The following is a 17,583-nucleotide window of genomic DNA, read 5'->3' as shown; positions in this document are numbered from 1 at the left end:
GATTTTTTCAAATCGGCAAGATTAGCAAATTTAGGCATGACATGCCAGCAACAAATGCTGACATTACACACCCAAGTATATTTGACCAAATTATGAAAGACAAGCATTGTAATTTTAAATTCCATAAAGTTAGTGTGGAAGAGGTGAATTTTTTGTTGTTGTCTATCAACAATGACAAGCCACCGGGGTCTGACAACTTGGATGGAAAATAGCGGATGATATTGCCACTCCTATTTGTCATACTTTCAATTTAAGCCTCTAGAACGTGTGTGCCCCCCGGCTTGAAGGGAAGCAAAAGTCATTCCGCTACCTAAGAATAGTAATGCCCCCCTTACTGGTTCAAATAGCCAACCAATCAGCCTATTACTAACCCTTAGTAAACTTTTGGGAAAAATTGTGTTTGACCAGATACAATGCTATTTTACAGTAAACAAATTGACAAACTTTCAGCATGCTTATAGAGTACATTCAAACTCAGCACTTACACAAATGATTGAGGATTGGCGGAGAGAAATTGATGATAAAAAGATTGTGGGGGCTGTTTTGTTAGACTTTAGTGTGGCTTTTGTCATTATCGATCATAGTCTGCTGCTGGCAAAACTGATTTGTTATGGCTTTACACCCCCTGCTATATTCTGGATAAATAGTTACCTGTCTAGCAGAACACAGAGGGGGTTCTTAATAGAAGCCTCTCCAACATAATCCAGGTAGAATGAGGAATTCCAAAGCAGCTGTCTAGGCCCATTACTTTTTTTCAATCTTTACTAATGAATTTCCACTGGCTTTGAGGATAACCAGAGTGTCTATGCATGTAACAGGATTCTTCTGTTGAAGGAGAGGCAGACCAAAACACAGCGTGGTTATTGTGATACATCTTTAATAAAGATGCAAATAGAACAATATACAAAAACAAGAAAACATGAAAAACCAAACACAGCCCTATCTGGTGTAACAAAGACAGGAACAATCACCCACAAACCCCAACACCAAACAGGCTACCTAAATATGGTTCCCAATCAGAGACAATGACTAACACCTGCCTCTGATTGAGAACCATATCAGGCCAAACACAGAAACAGACAAACTAGACACACAACATAGAATGCCCACTCAGATCACACCCTGACCAAACAAAACATAGAAACATACAAAGCAAACTATGGTCAGGGTGTGACAATGCAAGCAAATTTGGTGATACACAAAGCAACTCAAACAGTATTGAAATTGTATCAATGATGTCAATTTTTTGAATACATCTCCTGTCTGGCATGTCTCTTGTTATGCGGGTCAGAGCTACACTGACGGAAGTGTTGAGATGTTTTGAATGACCCTTCCTCCCTTTTTGTTCCATGTTGGCTGAAGACCTGAACACCAGACAAAGATGACAGGGGAGACATAAATATCTGTGCCATAGATGATAGTGTAAACTTTGAATTATATTTGCTGACACCCTACAATCAAATTTTGTCACGAGTAGAGTAACTTTTGAGCTATATAAACCACACCCCTCTGCAAACAAGCCTTCTCTGATGTTGGTTACAAGAGGGTACTTTTTAAACTAGGTTACCGAATCCCCTTAATAATCCCATGTGGGAGGGGACTAATAACTAAATGATCAAACTTTATCCATGAATAAGCAAGTCATTTTTCATACTTTGATCATCATACTTTGATCTGGTTTCATCCAAATATAATTTTTGATTTTGACTGTTCATGACCTATGTTAAAAATCTGCGTTGTGTTGGAATGGTGTGAGCGTGTACCAGTCATTCAAAATATTCATGCAAGTAGAATGCTGATTGGCCATCTCTTCCTCCTCTAGACCGCCAATTGGCTCATCCTACTGAGGAGTATTACATCATACTCTATGAGGAAATATCAAGCATTTTTGAAACGGTCGGGTTTTTTGTGGTTTTTCTCTCTCCAATTTATGCTTTGGTCAAATAGAAGTATAGAACGAATCAACAACATCAATTGGGTATGAGTTAACAGAATATACATTTTTAAAAGTAAGATTTTCACTGGGCAGTTACAGTGCCTTCCACATTTTGTGTTGCAGCCTTAATTCCAAATGGATTAAATAAAAACATTTCTCACCCATCTACACACAATATCCCATAATGATAAAGTGAAAACATGTTGTAAAAAATTCTAGCAATTTTGGAAAATGTGATACAGAAATCTTCACACAACTATTCACACAACTGAGTCATTACTTTGTAGACGCCCCTGTTAGTTCGTAGTGACTGGGTCTATTGATACACCATCCAAAGTTTAATTAATATCTTCACCATGCTCAAAGTTATATTCAATGTCTGCTTTTATTTCGTACACATCTACCAATAGTTGCCCTTCTTCACAAGGTATTGGAAAACCTCCCTGGTCTTTGCGGTTGAATCTGTGTTTGAAATTCACAGCACTGAGTGCTGAAGCGTGTAAAAATGGTCTGTCCTCGCCTGGTTGCAACACTCACTACCGAGTTCCAAACTGCCTCTGCAAGGAACATCAGCACAAGAACTGTTCGTCTGGAGCTTCATGAAATGTGTTTTCATGGCCGAGCAGCCGCACACAAGCCTAAGATCACCATGCGCAATGCCAATAGTCAGCTGGAGTGGTGTATTGCTTGCTACCATTAGACTCTGGGGCAGTGGAAACACGTTCTCTGGAGTGATGGATCACCCTTCACCATCTGGCAGTCCGACAGACGGATCTGGATTTGGCGGATGCCAGGAGAATGCTACCTTCCCGAATTCAGTGCCAACTGTAAAGTTTGGTGGAAGAGGAATAATAGTCTGGGGCTGTTTTTCATGATACGGGCTAGGCCCTTTAATTCCAGTAAAGGGAAATCTTACATCATGCTGTGCTTCCAACTTTGTGGCAACAGTTTGGGGAAGGCCTTTTCCTGTTTCAGCATGACAATGCCCCCATGCACAAAGCGAGGTCCATACAGAAATGGTTTGTCTAGATCAGTGTGGAAGAACTTGACTGGCCTGCACAACCCCTGACCTCAACTCCATCGAACACCTTTAGGATGAATTGGAATGCCGACTGCGAGCCTAGCCTAATCGCCCAACATCACTGCCCGACCTCACTAATGCTCTTGTGGCTGAATGGAAGGAAGTCCCCGCAGCAATGTTCCAACATCTAGTGGAAATCCTTCCCAGAAGAGTGGAGGCTATTATAGCAGCAAAGGGGGGACCAACTCCATATTAACACCCATGATATTGGAATGAGATGTTTGACGAGCAGGTATTTAATCTTGCCATAACAAAGGGATTGAATACCCTTTACACAAATTATTTCACACACAACAATGAACTGAGCCACTTCAAGAAATTCTCTGATGACTATAGTAAGCTGTGTCATGAGAGGAGACGATGCTCATCACGGGGATATAACAGAGTCCTTGGTGTGAGGCCAATTACTTGGACCTGAATGTACAGAAGACCAAGGAGCTAGTGGTAGATTTCTATTAATTGTGAAGAGATTGACACTGTTGTCTCTTATAATTACTTGGGTGTAATAGTGGACAACAAACTGAACTGGAAGAATCATTTTCACAGTATCTACAAAAAGCCCAATCCAGGCAGTAGATATTTTAATGTATGTGACAAAATGCTTTGTATGTTCTATAGCAGTGTCATGGCGAGTGTAGTGACCTATGCCATTGTGTGCTGGAAAGGGAATTTAGCTAAGGAAGACAATCAAGCTTGACAATATCATTAACAAAGCCAGTGCTACAATTGGTTGCAGCCTGGAATCAATGCAGGACATGTTCATAAAAAGGCTGCATGTAAAAACACACATGATCATGGACAATGACACACACCCTATCCACAGCACTCTAATGCAACACAGAAACAGCTTTCGTATCAGATTCATCCTGAAGAGATTCAACTCTCTAAAGAGAGTTTTAGATGGTCTTTTTTACCCACCCTGTTTTATGGGGTCTTTCTACTGGGAAATGTTGTTGCCTGTTTTCTAGGATAGAAAATCAGCACTTGAATCAGACTATTCTTATAGAGATACTACAGTTGGTGTATGTGCCTTTGTCTTAGTTTATTTCTTATTTTTATCATGTTGGTAATTGTTGCGTGTTCTGTCATTGTAAGTCATTGATGCATGCTGTGATAAAACAATTAAAAAATAATAATAATAAAGTAATACTCTACGGTCGTGGCCAAAAGTTTTGAGAATGACACAAATATAATTTTTCATAAAGTCTGCTTCCTCAGTTTGTATGATGCCAATTTGCATATACTCCAGAATGTTATGAAGAGAGATCAGATGAATTGCAATTAATTGCAAAGTCCCTCTTTGCCATGCAAATGAACTGAATCCCCCAAAAACATTTCCACTGAATTTCAGCCCTGCCGCAAAAGGTCAGTGATTCTCTCGTTAACACTGGTGGGAGTGTTGACGAGGACAAGGCTGGAGATCACTCTGTCATGCTGATTGAGTTCGAATAACAGACTGGAAGCTTCAAAAGGAGGGTGGTGCTTGGAATCATTGTTCTTCCTCTGTCGATCATGGTTACCTGCAAGGAATCACGTGCCGTCATCATTGCTTTGCACAAAAAGGGGTTCACAGACAAGGATATTGCTGCCAGTAAGATTGCACCTAAATCAACCATTTATCAGATCATCAAGAACTTCAAGGATTTGTTGTGAAGAAGGCTTCAGGGCACCCAAGAAAGTCCTGCAAGCGCTAGGACCATCTCCTGAAGTTGATTCAGCTGCGGGATCGGGGCACCATCTGTACAGAGCTTGCTCAGCAATGGCAGCAGGCAGGTGTGAGTGCATCTGCACGCATATAGTGAGGCAAAGACTTTTGGAGTATGGCCCAGTGTCAAGAAGGGCAGCAAATAAGCCACTTTTCTCCAGGAGAAACATCAGGGACAGACTGATATTCTGCAAAAGGTACAGGGATTGGACTGCTGAGGACTGGGGTAAAGTCATTTTCTCTGATGAATCCCATTTCCGATTGTTTGGGGCATCCGGAAAAAAGCTTGTCCTGGAGAAGACAAGGTGAGCGCTACTATCAGTCCTATGTCATGCCAACAGTAAAGCATCCTGAGACCATTCATGTGTGGGGTTGCTTCTCAGCCAAGGGAGTGGGCTCACTCACAATTTTGCCTGAGAACACAGCCATGAGTAAAGAATGGTATCAACACATTCTCCGAGAGCAACTTCTCCCAACCATCCAGAAACAGTTTGATGACAAACAATGCCTTTTCCAGCATGATGGAGCACCTTGCTATAAGGCAAAAGTGATAACTAAGTGGCTCGGGGAACAAAACATTGACATTTTGGGTCCATGGCTAGGAAACTCCCCAGACCTTAATCCCATTGAGAATGTGTGATCAATCCTCAAGAGGTGGGTGGACAAACAAAAACCCACAAATTCGGACAAACTCCAAGCATTGATTATGCAAGAATGGGCCGCCATCAGTCAGGATGTGGCCCAGAAGTTAATTGACAGCATGTCAGGGCGGATTGCAGAGGTCTTGAAAAAGACGGGTCAACAATGCAAATATTGACTCTTTGCTTCAAGTTCATGTAATTGTCAATAAAAACCTTTGACACTTATGAAATGTTTGTAATTATACTTCAGTATTCCATAGTAACATCTGACAAAAATATCTAAAGACACTGGAAGCAGCAAACTTTGAACATTTATATTTGTGTCATTCTCAAAACTTTTGGCCACGACTGTACTCAAAACATTTCAGCTTTTCATTTTTAATTCTTTCATACACATTTCTAAATACATAATTCCACTTTGACATCATGGGGTATTGTGTATAGGCCAGTATATATACTGTGCCAGTCAAAAGTTTAGACACACCTACTCACTCAAGGGTTTTTCTTTATTTTTACTATTTTCTTCATTGTAGAATGTTTGTGAAGACATCAAAACTATGAAATAACACATGGAATCATGTAGTAACCAAAAAAGGGTTCAACAGCTTTGTACTCTCTTGGAATTCTCTCAACCAGCTTCATGAGGTAGTCACCTGGAATGCATTTCAATTAACAGGTATAGCGGCTTGCGAAAGTATTCACCCACCTTGGATTTTTTTTTTTACAACCTTTACAACCTGGATTATTTTTTCTATCATTTGATTTACACAATATGCCTACCACTTTGAAGTTGCAAAATATTTTTTCCTGTGAAACAAACAAGAAGTAAGACAAAAAAACAGAAAACTTGAGCGTGCATAACTATTCAACCCCCCCCCAAAGTCAATACTTTAGAGCCACCTTTTGCAGCAATTAAGTTTGGCACATCTAGTCACTGGGATTTGTGCCTATTATTCAAGGCAAAACTGCTCCAGCTCCTTCAAGTTGGTTCCGCCGATGTACAGCAATCTCTAAGTCATACCACAGATTCTCAATTGGATTGAGGTCTGGGCTTTGACTAGGCCATTCCAAGACATTTAAATGTTTCCCCTCAAACCACTCAAGTGTTGCTTTAGCAGTATGCTAGGGTCATTGTCCTGCTGGAAGGTGAACCTCCATCCCAGTCTCAAATCTCTGGAAAACTGAATCAGGTTTCCCTCAAGAATTTCCCTGTATTTAGCACCATCTATCCCTTCAGTTCGGGCCAGTTTCCCAGTCCCTGCCGATGAAAAACATCCCCACAGCATGATGCTGCCACAACCATGCTTCACTGTGGGAATGGTTTTCTCTGGGGGATGAGTACCTTCTTCCATATGTTTGGGGAGTCTCCCACATGCCTTTTGGCGAACGCTTAAAAATCATTACTTAAAAATTATACAATTTGATTTTCTGTATTTTTGTTTTAGATTCCGTCTCTCACAGTTGAAGTGTACCTATGATAAAAATTACAGACCTCTACATGCTTTGTAAATAGGACAACCTGCAAAATCGGCAGTGTATCAAATACTTGTTCTCCCCACTGTATATTAGCAACTGAGACTGAGGAGTAGGCCGTTTACTTTGGGCAACTTATTCATCCAAGCTACTCAATACTGCCCCCCAGCCATAAGAAGTTAAGCAATGGCCACTCTTCTATAAAGCCCAGCTCTGTGGAGTGTGTGGCTTAACTTCTTGGTGACAGGGGGGCAGTATTGAGTAGCTTGGATGAATAAGGTGCCCAGAGTAAACTGCCTGCTACTCTGTCCCAGATGCTAATATATGCATATTATTAGTAGTATTGGATAGAAAACACTCGGAAGTGTCTAAAACTGTTTGAATTATGTCTGTGAGTATAACAGAACTCACATGGCATATTCCAACCAGGAAGTGGGAAATCTGAGGTTTGCAGTTTTTCAACTCTTTGCCATTCCAATATACAGTGTAAATGGGGTCATATTGCACTTCCTAAGATGTCAACAGTCTTTAGAATGTTGTTTCAGGCTTCTACTGTGAAGTAGGGGGCGAATGAGAGCTGATTGAGCCAGGTGTCTGGCAGAGTGCCACAGGCTCGTGAGGAGCAGTCACAAGAGAGTTAGCTCTCGTTCCATTGTTTTTCTACAGACATAGGAATTTATAGGATTATAGGATTTTTTTACCAAACACGCTAACAAAATAAGCTATTTTGGACATAAATGATGGACATTATTGAACAAATCAAACATTTATCGTGGAACTGGCATTTTTTGGTGTGCATTCGGATGAAGATCATCAAAGGTAAGTGAAGATTTATAATGCTATTTCTGACTAATGTTGACTACACAATATGTCGGATATCTTTTGGCTGCTTTGTTGTCTGAACACTGTACTCAGATTATTGCATAGTTTGCTTTTTCCGTAAAGTTTTTTAAAAATCTGACACAGCGGTTGCATTAAGGAGAAGTATATCTCTAATTCCATGTATAACACTTGTATTTTCATCAACATTTATAATGACTCTCTGCACAATCACCGCATGTGATGACTCTCTGCACAATCTCTGCACAATCACCGCATGTTTTAGAACTACTGAACATAACGCACCAATGTAAAATGAGATTTTTTTTATATAAATGTGCACTTTATCGAACAAAACATACATGTATTGTGTAACATGAAGTCCTATGAGTGTCATCTGATGAAGATCTTCAAAGGTTAGTGATTAATTTTCTCTCTATTTTTGCTTTTTGTGCCTCCTCTCTTTGGCTGGAAAAATGGCTGTGTGTTTCTGTGAGTTGGTGGTGACCTAACATAATCGTTTGTGGTGCTTTCGCATTTTTGAAATCAGACACTGTGGCTGGGTTAACGAGAATTTTATCTTTAACATGGTGTAAAATACTTGTATGCTTGAGGAATTTTAATTATGACATTTTTGTTGTTTTGAATTTGGCGCCCTGCACTTTCACAGGCTGTTGACGAGGTGGCACGCTATCGTCCCACATATCCCAGAGAGGTTAAAGTGGTCCTATGGACAGATACTTCAATCTCTGCTGTGGAGCTTTGCAGCTCCTTCAGGGTTATCTTTGGTCTCTTTGTTGCCTCTCTGATTAATGCCCTCCTTGCCTGGTCCTTGAGTTTTGCTGGGCGGCCCTCTTTTGGCAGGTTTGTTGTGGTGCCGTATTCTTTCCATTTTTTTATAATAATGGATCTAACGGTGAGATCCTTGGGATGTTAAAAGTTTCAGATATTTTTTATAACCCAACCCTGATCTGTACTTCTCCACAACTTTGTCCCTGACTAGTTTGGAGAGCTTCTTGGTCTTCATGGTGCCGCTTGCTTGGTGGTGCCTCTTGCTTAGTGGTGTTGCAGACTGGGACCTTTCAGAACAGGTGTATACTGAGATCATGTGACAGATCATGTGACACTTAGATTGCACAGGTGGACTTTATCTAATTATGTGACTTCTGAAGGTAATTGGTGGCACCAGATCTTATTTAGGGGCTTCATAGCAAAGAGGTGAATACATATGCACGCACCACTTTTCCATTTTTTATTTTTTAGAATTTTTTTGAATAAGTAATTATTTTCATTTCACTTCACCAATCTGAACTATTTTGTCTATGTCCATGACATAAAATCCAAATAAAAATCCATTTAAATTACAGGTTGTAATGCAACAAAATAGGAAAAACTCAAAAGGGGATGAATACTTTTGCAAGGTACTGTATGAGTTGTTAAAAGTTATTTTGTGGAATTTCTTTCCTTCTTAATGCGATTGAGCCAATAAGTTGTGTTGTGACAAGGTAGGGGTGGTATACAGAAGATAGCCCTATTTGGTAAAAGACCAAGTCCATATTATGGCAAGAACAGCTCAAATATGCAAAGAGAAACGACAGTCTATCATTACTTTAAGACATGAAGGTCAGTCAATACAGAACATTTCAAGAATTTTGACAGTTTCTTCAAGTGCAGTCGCAAAAACCATCAAGGGCTATGAAGAAACTGGCTCTCATGAGGAAGGCCACAGGAAAGGAAGACCCAGAGTTACCTCTGCTGCAGAGGATAAGTTCATTAGAGTTAGCTGCACCTCAGATTGCAGCCCAAATAAATGCTTCACAGAGTTCAAGTAGCAGACACATCTCAAGCATGAACTGTTCAGAGAAGACTGCATGAATCACGCCTTCATGGTCGAATTGCTGCAAAGAAACCACTACTAAAGGACATCAATAAGAAGAAGAGACTAGCTTGGTTCAAGAAACATGAGCAATGGACAGTAGACCGGTGGAAATCTGTCTTTTGGCCCGATGAGTCCAAATGTGAGATTTTAGGTTCCAACCGTTGTGTCTTTGTTTGAGACAGAGTAGGTGAACGGATGATCTCTGTATGTGTGGTTCCCACCATGAAGCATGGAGGATGAGATGTGATGGTGTTGGGGTTCTTTGTTGGTGACATTGTCTGTGATTTATTTAGAATTCAAGGCACACTAGCATGGCTACCACAGTATTCTTCAGCGATACGCCATCCCATCTGGTTTGCGCTTAGTGAGACTATCATTTGTTTTTCAGCAGTACAATGACCCAACACATTTCCAGGCTGTGTAAGGGCTATTTGACCAAGAAGGAGAGTGACGGAGTGCTGCATTTGATGACCTGGCCTACACGATCACCCGACCTCAACCCAATTGTGATTGTTTGGTTATGAGTTGTACCACAGAGTGAAGGAAAAGCAGCCAACAAGTCCTCAGCATACGTGGGAACTCCTTCAAGATGGTTGGAAAAGCATTCCAAGTGAACCTGGTTGAGAGAATGCTGAGAGTGTGCAAAGCTGTCATCAAGGCAAAATATATTTTCTAACACTTTTTTGGTTACTACATGATTCCATGTGTGTTAAATCATAGTTTAATGTCTTCACTATTATTCTACAATGTAGATTTTTTTTTTTTTAAATAAAGAAAATCCCATGTGTCCAAACTTTTGACTGGTACTGTGATTTTATTATTGTTTTTTATATATATATATTTTTTATATATTTAAAAAAATATTTTTACTTGCTTTTTCTCCCCAATTTCATGATATCAGATTGGTAATTACGATCTTTTCTCATCGCTGCAACTCCACAATGGTCTCGGGAGAGGCAAAGGTCATGCATCCCCCGAAATATGACCCGCCAAGCCGCACTGCTTCTTGACACACTGCTTGTTTAACCCGAAAGCACCGTCCAACTGACAACCGAAGTTAGCTTGCAGGCGCCCTGCCCGCCACAAGGAGCAATGACAAAAAATATGAATTTAATCTATTTTAAATTAAGGCTGTAATACAACAAAATGTGGAAAAAGTCAAGGGATGTGAATACTTTCTGAAGGCACTGGAGTTACCACAAAGCCCCAGCTCGGGACAGATTATTCTGGACTGAGTGAAACCAGCGTTTATACACTCACACACACACAGACACACCACACAGACACACATATACAAACACACACACACACACACATTCCTGTTGGTGGCCCACTTTATGCACAAATTTATAATTTATGCACAATTTACTGGTTATTCCCATTGACTTATCTGTATTGCATATTAACCCTTCCCTTCCTCTTCCCCCGTTCCCTCTCCTTGGAACTCCCTCCCCAGATGCCCAACAATTCCTTCTACATTCCGGACCCAAGTCTCGGGCAGAGAGTGGTTGCTCCTCCCTAGAGAAGAACATACCAGCTACAGACTCCTGGCAGCCATCTTTGTCTCTGTCCAGTGTTTCTCCCAGGGACCCCCTGAGGTTTGTCTTCCTCCCCATCAATGGTCCCTTGGCATCTCCCGTCTCTTCCTCCTCTTCTGGTTGCTCTTCCTCCTCCTCCCCTTGTCCTCAGGTCCAGATTGGCAGGTCCCCAATGGGCTCAAGATGCTCTGCCACCAGCACGTCCTTCGGCTGGCTACGGGGTGAGTCTACCAGGGGCATGGTGAAGGTGGACAAGGGCCGCGCTGAGGACCAGGGTGACGACCCCCGGGGTCCCAGTGTGGGGAGACCAAAGTATGTGTGGTTGGCTGATGTGCACAGGACCAGACGGCTGGATGACAGGGAGACGATGGGGGCCTTCGGGGCCCAGGCAGGGAGTCTGGTGCAGGGTAGAGCAGACAGCCCTGGCAGGGACCAGCTCAACAAGCTATTTGTCTTGGAACGCAGGTCAGACTTCTTAGTCACAGCGGTGTTTGAGAGCATAAATTCTTCTCAAGTCGCTGATCACCGACAGAGCAGACTGACTGAGCAGAATTGATGCTCTCATGTCTCTTTTTGCCACATGAGCTGTGGTGTTCACCATCTCAAAACTTGTATCTTCTCTTTTTATGTTCATACGTTCTAAACACAAATCATACTCCTTTGTTGTTTTCTCTGTCTTAGGTCTCTGGAGCCCCACCAACCATGTCACTCAGCCCTGCTGGGACTCATTCCTTTCCAAACCATTCGCCAACCACAACATGGGGCTCCAGCCATCACCCCTACATTACCAAATCCATTGCTATCATCACAAGTTGTCTCTACCTATTATTTTGCCTCTGCATTCCTTATTATTACCATGCTGAAAAGACATTACTAAACATGTAAACTGCAAAAAAAAATTGTTATCTGTTTGTGTATTTTTGCGTTATGTAAGTCGTTTAAGTTCAGCATTGATATGTGTTGTTCTCTTTGTGGATTTTAAGGGAATGTGTTTGGGTATTTTTGCATTTTGTAAGTCAATTGAGTTAAGCATTGATATGTGTACTCTGTTTGTGTTTGTTTGTTTGTTTTGGGATCAGGAGGTCGCAGGTCATAGACCAGTTAGAGGGTGATCACGTTGACAACATGGACACCAGCTCTTCATCTGAGCCAACCTCCTCTTCCTCATCATTCTCCAACACCACAAGCCAGACCCGACACAGTAGAATGCAGATAAGCAAAAAACAGGTACAATGACCATTTTTGGAAAACGGATTATAGCGCAATAAACTACCAGTATATTGATCACATTCATTTAGCTTTGGACTACCAAGTACCTGAATTGTGAGATATGTGGAGATAGAATCTGCTGTTGAAACTGAAGAGACATTAAGTAGTGTCCAATCAAACTGCATATTATGGCCAATGGGTAAAATAATGTTAAGTGTGTAGATACTCCTCTAAGAAAACCAATGTTCCAAACCTCTTGTCTCTATCATAATCCGTTCAAAACGTATTTTACTTTTTACACTTGTAGGATGGTCAAAATTAGGGTGAATAAATTAATGGCCAGAAAAGGCTAGAAAAAAAAGTTGTAAAATTTTTTAAATTAGTTAAGCAGTATGTTTCACCCTCTCCACTGTGGTCCCGTCAATGGGGATAGGGGCATGTTACCTCTGCTTTTTCCTGAAGTCCTCGATCAGCTCCTTCGTTTTGTTGACGTTGAGGGACAGGTTATTTTCCTGGCACCAATCCGCCAGGGCCCTCACCTCCTCCATGTAGGCTGTCTCGTCATTGTTGTGAATCAGGCCTACTATGGTTGTGTCGTCTGCAAACTTGATGATTGAGTTGGAGGCGTGTGTGGTCACGCAGTCATGGGTGAACAGGGAATACAGGAGGGGGCTGAGTACGCACCCTTGTGGGGCCCCTGTGTTGAGGATCAGTAAAGTGGAGGTGTTGTTTCCTACCTTCACCACATGGGGGCGGCCTGTCAGGAAGTCCAGGACCCAGTTGCACATAGCAGAGTTCAGATCAGGGCCGCGAGCTTGATGATCAACTTGGAGGGTACCATGGTGTTGAAGGCTGAGCTGTAGTCAGTGAACAGCTTCCTTACATAGATATTCCTCTTGTCCAGGTGGGATAGGGCAGTGTACAGTGCAATGGGGATGGCATCGTCTGTGGATCTATTGGGGTGGTAAGAAAATTGAAGTGGGTCTAGGGTATCAGGTAAGGTAGCGGTGATATGGTCCTTAACTACCCTCTCAAAGCACTTCATGATGACAGAAGTGAGTGCTACAAGCGATAGTCATTTAGTTCAGTTACCTTTGCTTTCTTGGGTACAGGAACAATGGTGGACACCTTGAAGCAATTGAAGACAGCAGATTGGGATAGGGAGAGATTGAATGTCCGTAAACACTCCATACAGCTGGTCTGCGCATGCTCGGAGGACACAGCTAGGGATGCTGTCTGGGCTAGCAGCCTTACGAGGTTTAACATGCTTAAATGTCTTACTCATGTCGCCAGAGAAGGAGAGCCCATAGTCCTTGGGAGAGGGCCTCATCGATGGCACTGTGTTGTACTCAAAGCGGGTGAAGAAGGTGTTTAGCTTGTCTGGGAGAAAGACATTGGTCTCGACGACGTGGCTGGTTTTCCCTTTGTAATCCTTGATTGTCTGTAGACCCTGCCACATACGTCTCGTGTCTGAGCCATTGAATTGCGAATACACTTTGTCTCTGTACTGACGTTTTGCCTGTTTGATTGTCTTACGGAGGGAATAACTACACCGCTTGTGTTCGACCATATTCCCAGTCACCTTGCCATGGTTAAATGCGGTGGTTTGCGCTTTCAGTTTAGCGCGAATGCTGCCACCTATCCACAGTTTCTGGTTTGAGTAGGTTTTAACAGTCACAGTAGGAACAACACCCCCTATACACTTCCTGATGAACTCATCAATGTTATTATCCGAGGCTACCCAAAACATATCTCAGTCCGCGTGATCAAAACAATCTTGAAGCATTGGTCAGACCAGCGTTGAATAGACCTTAGCACGGGTACTTCCTGTATAAGTTTCTGCCTATAGGAAGGGAGGAGCAAAATAAAGTTGTGATCTGATTTGCCGAAGGGAGGGTGGGGTAGGGCCTTGTAGGCATCCTGGAAGAGAGACTTGCAGTGGTGGAGTGTTTTCCCAGCACGAGTACTGTAGTCAATGTGTTGGTAGAACTTCGGTAGCGTGTTGGTAGAACTTTGTTACCGTCAAAGTTGCTTAGGAGCTAGAAGCAGAGCTGCCTGTCGGCGCCATCTTACTAGACTAAATGGCATCACCAAAGTGAGTTTTCACACACCCTACATTAAGCAACTCCTGATTACACAATGGAAGTTTGGTTGAAATGTTGTACTTTTTGGGGATAAAAGTAGACATGTGCTCAACTGTAGTTCTCTCCTCTCTGCCTGTGGTTGGAGGAGACCCTGGAATCTGCTCTGAAGCGTTCTGCCCCAGATGTCTCCAGACCAACCATGCCCTGCTACCGCCGCTCCAAGTCCTTGGACCGGAGAGCAGCAGAAGCTACGGCCACCACAACAACAGTAAATCTGTCCAGATGGGACCTCTACATTCTTAAACTAGATCTGGGTGTGTCCAATACATAATGTGCCGGTTTCCCAGACAAAGAGATGATCAATTGAGCATGCCTTTTAGTCTAGGACTAAATTGAATCTGTGTCTGGGAAACTGGCCTAATATTACAAATATAGGGTTAGCTTCATTTAAGCTAAACTGATTTACATTATTATAAACATTTTTAAATAAAAATGATAAAGGTTTTCCCCTTCCCAGCCCGACCTCAACTTCAAAAAGGGCTGGATGACCAGACTGACTGACAAAGGGCAGGTTAGTGTTTATAAACTTTGTATCTGTATGTGTTTGTGCATGTGAATTGCAATTCCTTAATTGTTGATTCGTTATCTATCTTGCAGTGGAAGAAGCACTGGTTCGTCCTGACTGACCAAACCATGAGGTTCTACAGAGATATTGTTGCTGAGGAGGTATGGATGGACAGTTATCTTTATTTTAATGGAGTGCCTACAGATATGACATTTTTGGGATCTTTAGTCCTCTGAATAAAAGATCTGGAGCTTCCTGAAGCTTCTGCCAGCACTTGTGTGGATCACTTTCTGCGCATAAGTATACGCGTAGAGAACAGGCTACTCAGGCAAAGTTAGATCAACGTTAGACAAAGCTGAATCAATGTCTGCAAGATCACATAATGATCACAGTATTCTACATAACAGAACCAAATATAATAGCATAGTATAACGTTACTGTAAGACAAAAACACCACCTCATATTTCGCTCATGTGGCCAAAATACAACAGAGCGCACCACTAGGCATAATGCACATGTAGGCTATGCTACAGTTTGTTAACAGCATCTGCTCAAACATTTGCTCACTGTACATCATTCAAAACAAGACTGTGCGACAACACATTTTGCACGCCCAATTTTTCAGTTTTTGATTTGTTAAAAAAGTTTGAAATATCCAATAAATGTCGTTCCACTTCATGATTGTGTCCCACTTGTTGTTGATTCTTCACAAAAAAAGACAGTTTTATATCTTTATGTTTGAAGCCTGAAATGTGGCAAAAGGTCGCAAAGTTCAAGGGGGCCGAATACTTTCGCAAGGCACTGTATGACGATTGGCATCAAAACTTTCATAATAAGGTGTATTACCATGACCGACCAACCTTAGTTCATCTTTCAATCACCCACGTGGGTATAACCAATGAGGAGATGGCACCAGGGTATCTGCTTCTGTAAAGCAATGAGGAGATGGGAGAGGCAGGACTTACACCGCGTTCAGCGTCACAAATAGAACTGACTTCTATTTTACCGCTTGGCAACGCAGACACTCGCTGTAGAGCGCTGTGGAGCGAGTCGAGAATTTCGAGTTCCTTGGTGTCCACATCACCAACAAACTGTCATGGTCCAAACACACCAAGACAGTTGTGAAGAGGGCATGACAACACCTTTCCCCCTTCAGGAGACTGAAAATATTTGGTATGGGTCCCCAGATCCTCAGAAAGTTCTACAGCAGCACCATCGATTATAGCAGTAGCAAGCTAATACAATGTAGCTCCGGTCCTCCTTCGCATCTTTGTGGTCTCCCTTTCAAACTGAACAGGAAATCAGTAGCCTGCATGTACAGATAGGCCTAATGAATTTTTGGGACAAATACAAAATTATTTTTGGAAGAAGCCTTATACTCGCCTCCTGAAGTGCCCCCATTGTTTAGACGGCACACAAATGTTTACATCTGCAAGAGCAGGGCAGGCCAATGCTCATTATTGGGATACAATTGCAGCTGTAGTGTAGCCTAGTTTTACACCATCCCACCAGCACAAAAAAATTGTGAAGGAAGTATATTTTCTTAGACCTGTAACTACCCTGTGATCGCCAAGCTCATTAATAAGCTAAGGACCCTGGGTTTAAACACTTCCCTCTGCAACTGGATCCTAGACTTCCTGATGGGCCGCCCCCAGGTGGTGAGGGTAGGCAAAAACACATCCGCCACACTGACCTTCGACACGGGAGCCTCTCAGGGATGTGTGCTTAGTCCCCTCCTGTACTCCCTGTTCACCCATGACTGCGTGGCCACGCACAACTCCAACACCATCATTACGTTTGCCGACGACACAACGGTGGTTGGCCTGATTTTCCGATGAGACAGCCTACAGGGAGGAGGTCAGAGACCTGGCAGTGTGATGCCGGGACAACAACCTCTCCCTCAATGTCAGTAAGACAAAGGAGCTGAACATGGAGTACAGGAAACGGAGGACTGAGCACGCCCCCATTTGCATCCAAATTGCTGTAGTGGGCGAGTCAAGAGCTTCATGTTCCTCTGTGTCCACATCACTAAGGACCTATCATGGTCCAAACACACCAACACAGTCGTGAAGAGGGCATATCTCCCCCCAGGAAGCTGAGATTATTTGGCATTGGCCCACAGATCCTCAAAAAGGTCTACAGCTGCACCATTGAGAGCATCTTTACTTGCTGCATCACTGCTTGGTATGGCAGCTGCTTGGCATCCCACCGCAAGATCCTACAGAGGGCAATGCGTATGGCCCAGTACATCACTGGGGCTTAGCTCCCTGCCATCCAGGACCTCTATAGTAGGCGGTGTCAGAGGAAGGCCCCAACAATTGTCAGACTACAGCCACCCAAGTCATAGACTGTTCTCCCCGCTGCCGCATGCACGGCAAGCCTCGTTATTGTTATTTTATTGTTATTTGTTTATTTGTATTTTTTTGTATTCCTTTTTAACTCTGCATTGTTGGGAAAGGGCTCGTAAGTAAGCATTTCACAGTAAAGTTTACACCTGTTGTATTCAGAGCATGTGACAAATACCATTCTATTTCCTTTCTCAGAGCAATCACTTCGTATACAGTAGCCTTGGCCTATAGCCTACAGTATAGGCTATGGATCATTTGATTGAGATCACACTAAATATTGGTGCACTTAATATTGCACGCCCAGC

At 42.5% G+C, this 17,583-nt stretch overlaps 1 protein-coding gene across 2 annotated transcripts in view; it reads left to right on the top strand.

The window, feature by feature from the left end:
- The window catches only part of LOC110538922 (centrosome-associated protein CEP250), an 82,948-nt gene that overhangs the window by 4,847 nt on the left and 60,518 nt on the right, over window positions 1-17,583 (top strand). The window contains exons 1-6 of one of the 2 annotated variants that reach the window (XM_021625893.2): window positions 8,926-9,076; window positions 10,991-11,132; window positions 12,152-12,299; window positions 14,511-14,633; window positions 14,883-14,936; window positions 15,023-15,091. In XM_021625893.2, coding sequence (XP_021481568.2) covers window positions 12,198-12,299; window positions 14,511-14,633; window positions 14,883-14,936; window positions 15,023-15,091 — 348 coding nt within the window. In that variant the 5' untranslated portion in view covers window positions 8,926-9,076; window positions 10,991-11,132; window positions 12,152-12,197. Of the gene's footprint in view, window positions 1-8,925; window positions 9,077-10,990; window positions 11,538-12,151; window positions 12,300-14,510; window positions 14,634-14,882; window positions 14,937-15,022; window positions 15,092-17,583 lie in introns of those variants that run through there. The other variant, XM_036937930.1, reaches the window with a different exon arrangement.

Source organism: Oncorhynchus mykiss, chromosome 12 (assembly GCF_013265735.2).
Source record: "Oncorhynchus mykiss isolate Arlee chromosome 12, USDA_OmykA_1.1, whole genome shotgun sequence".
In the NCBI taxonomy this organism is placed as follows: Eukaryota; Metazoa; Chordata; class Actinopteri; order Salmoniformes; family Salmonidae; genus Oncorhynchus; species Oncorhynchus mykiss.
Note: the sequence above shows the minus strand (reverse complement) of the source record. Positions and strands in the feature narration are given on the sequence as shown.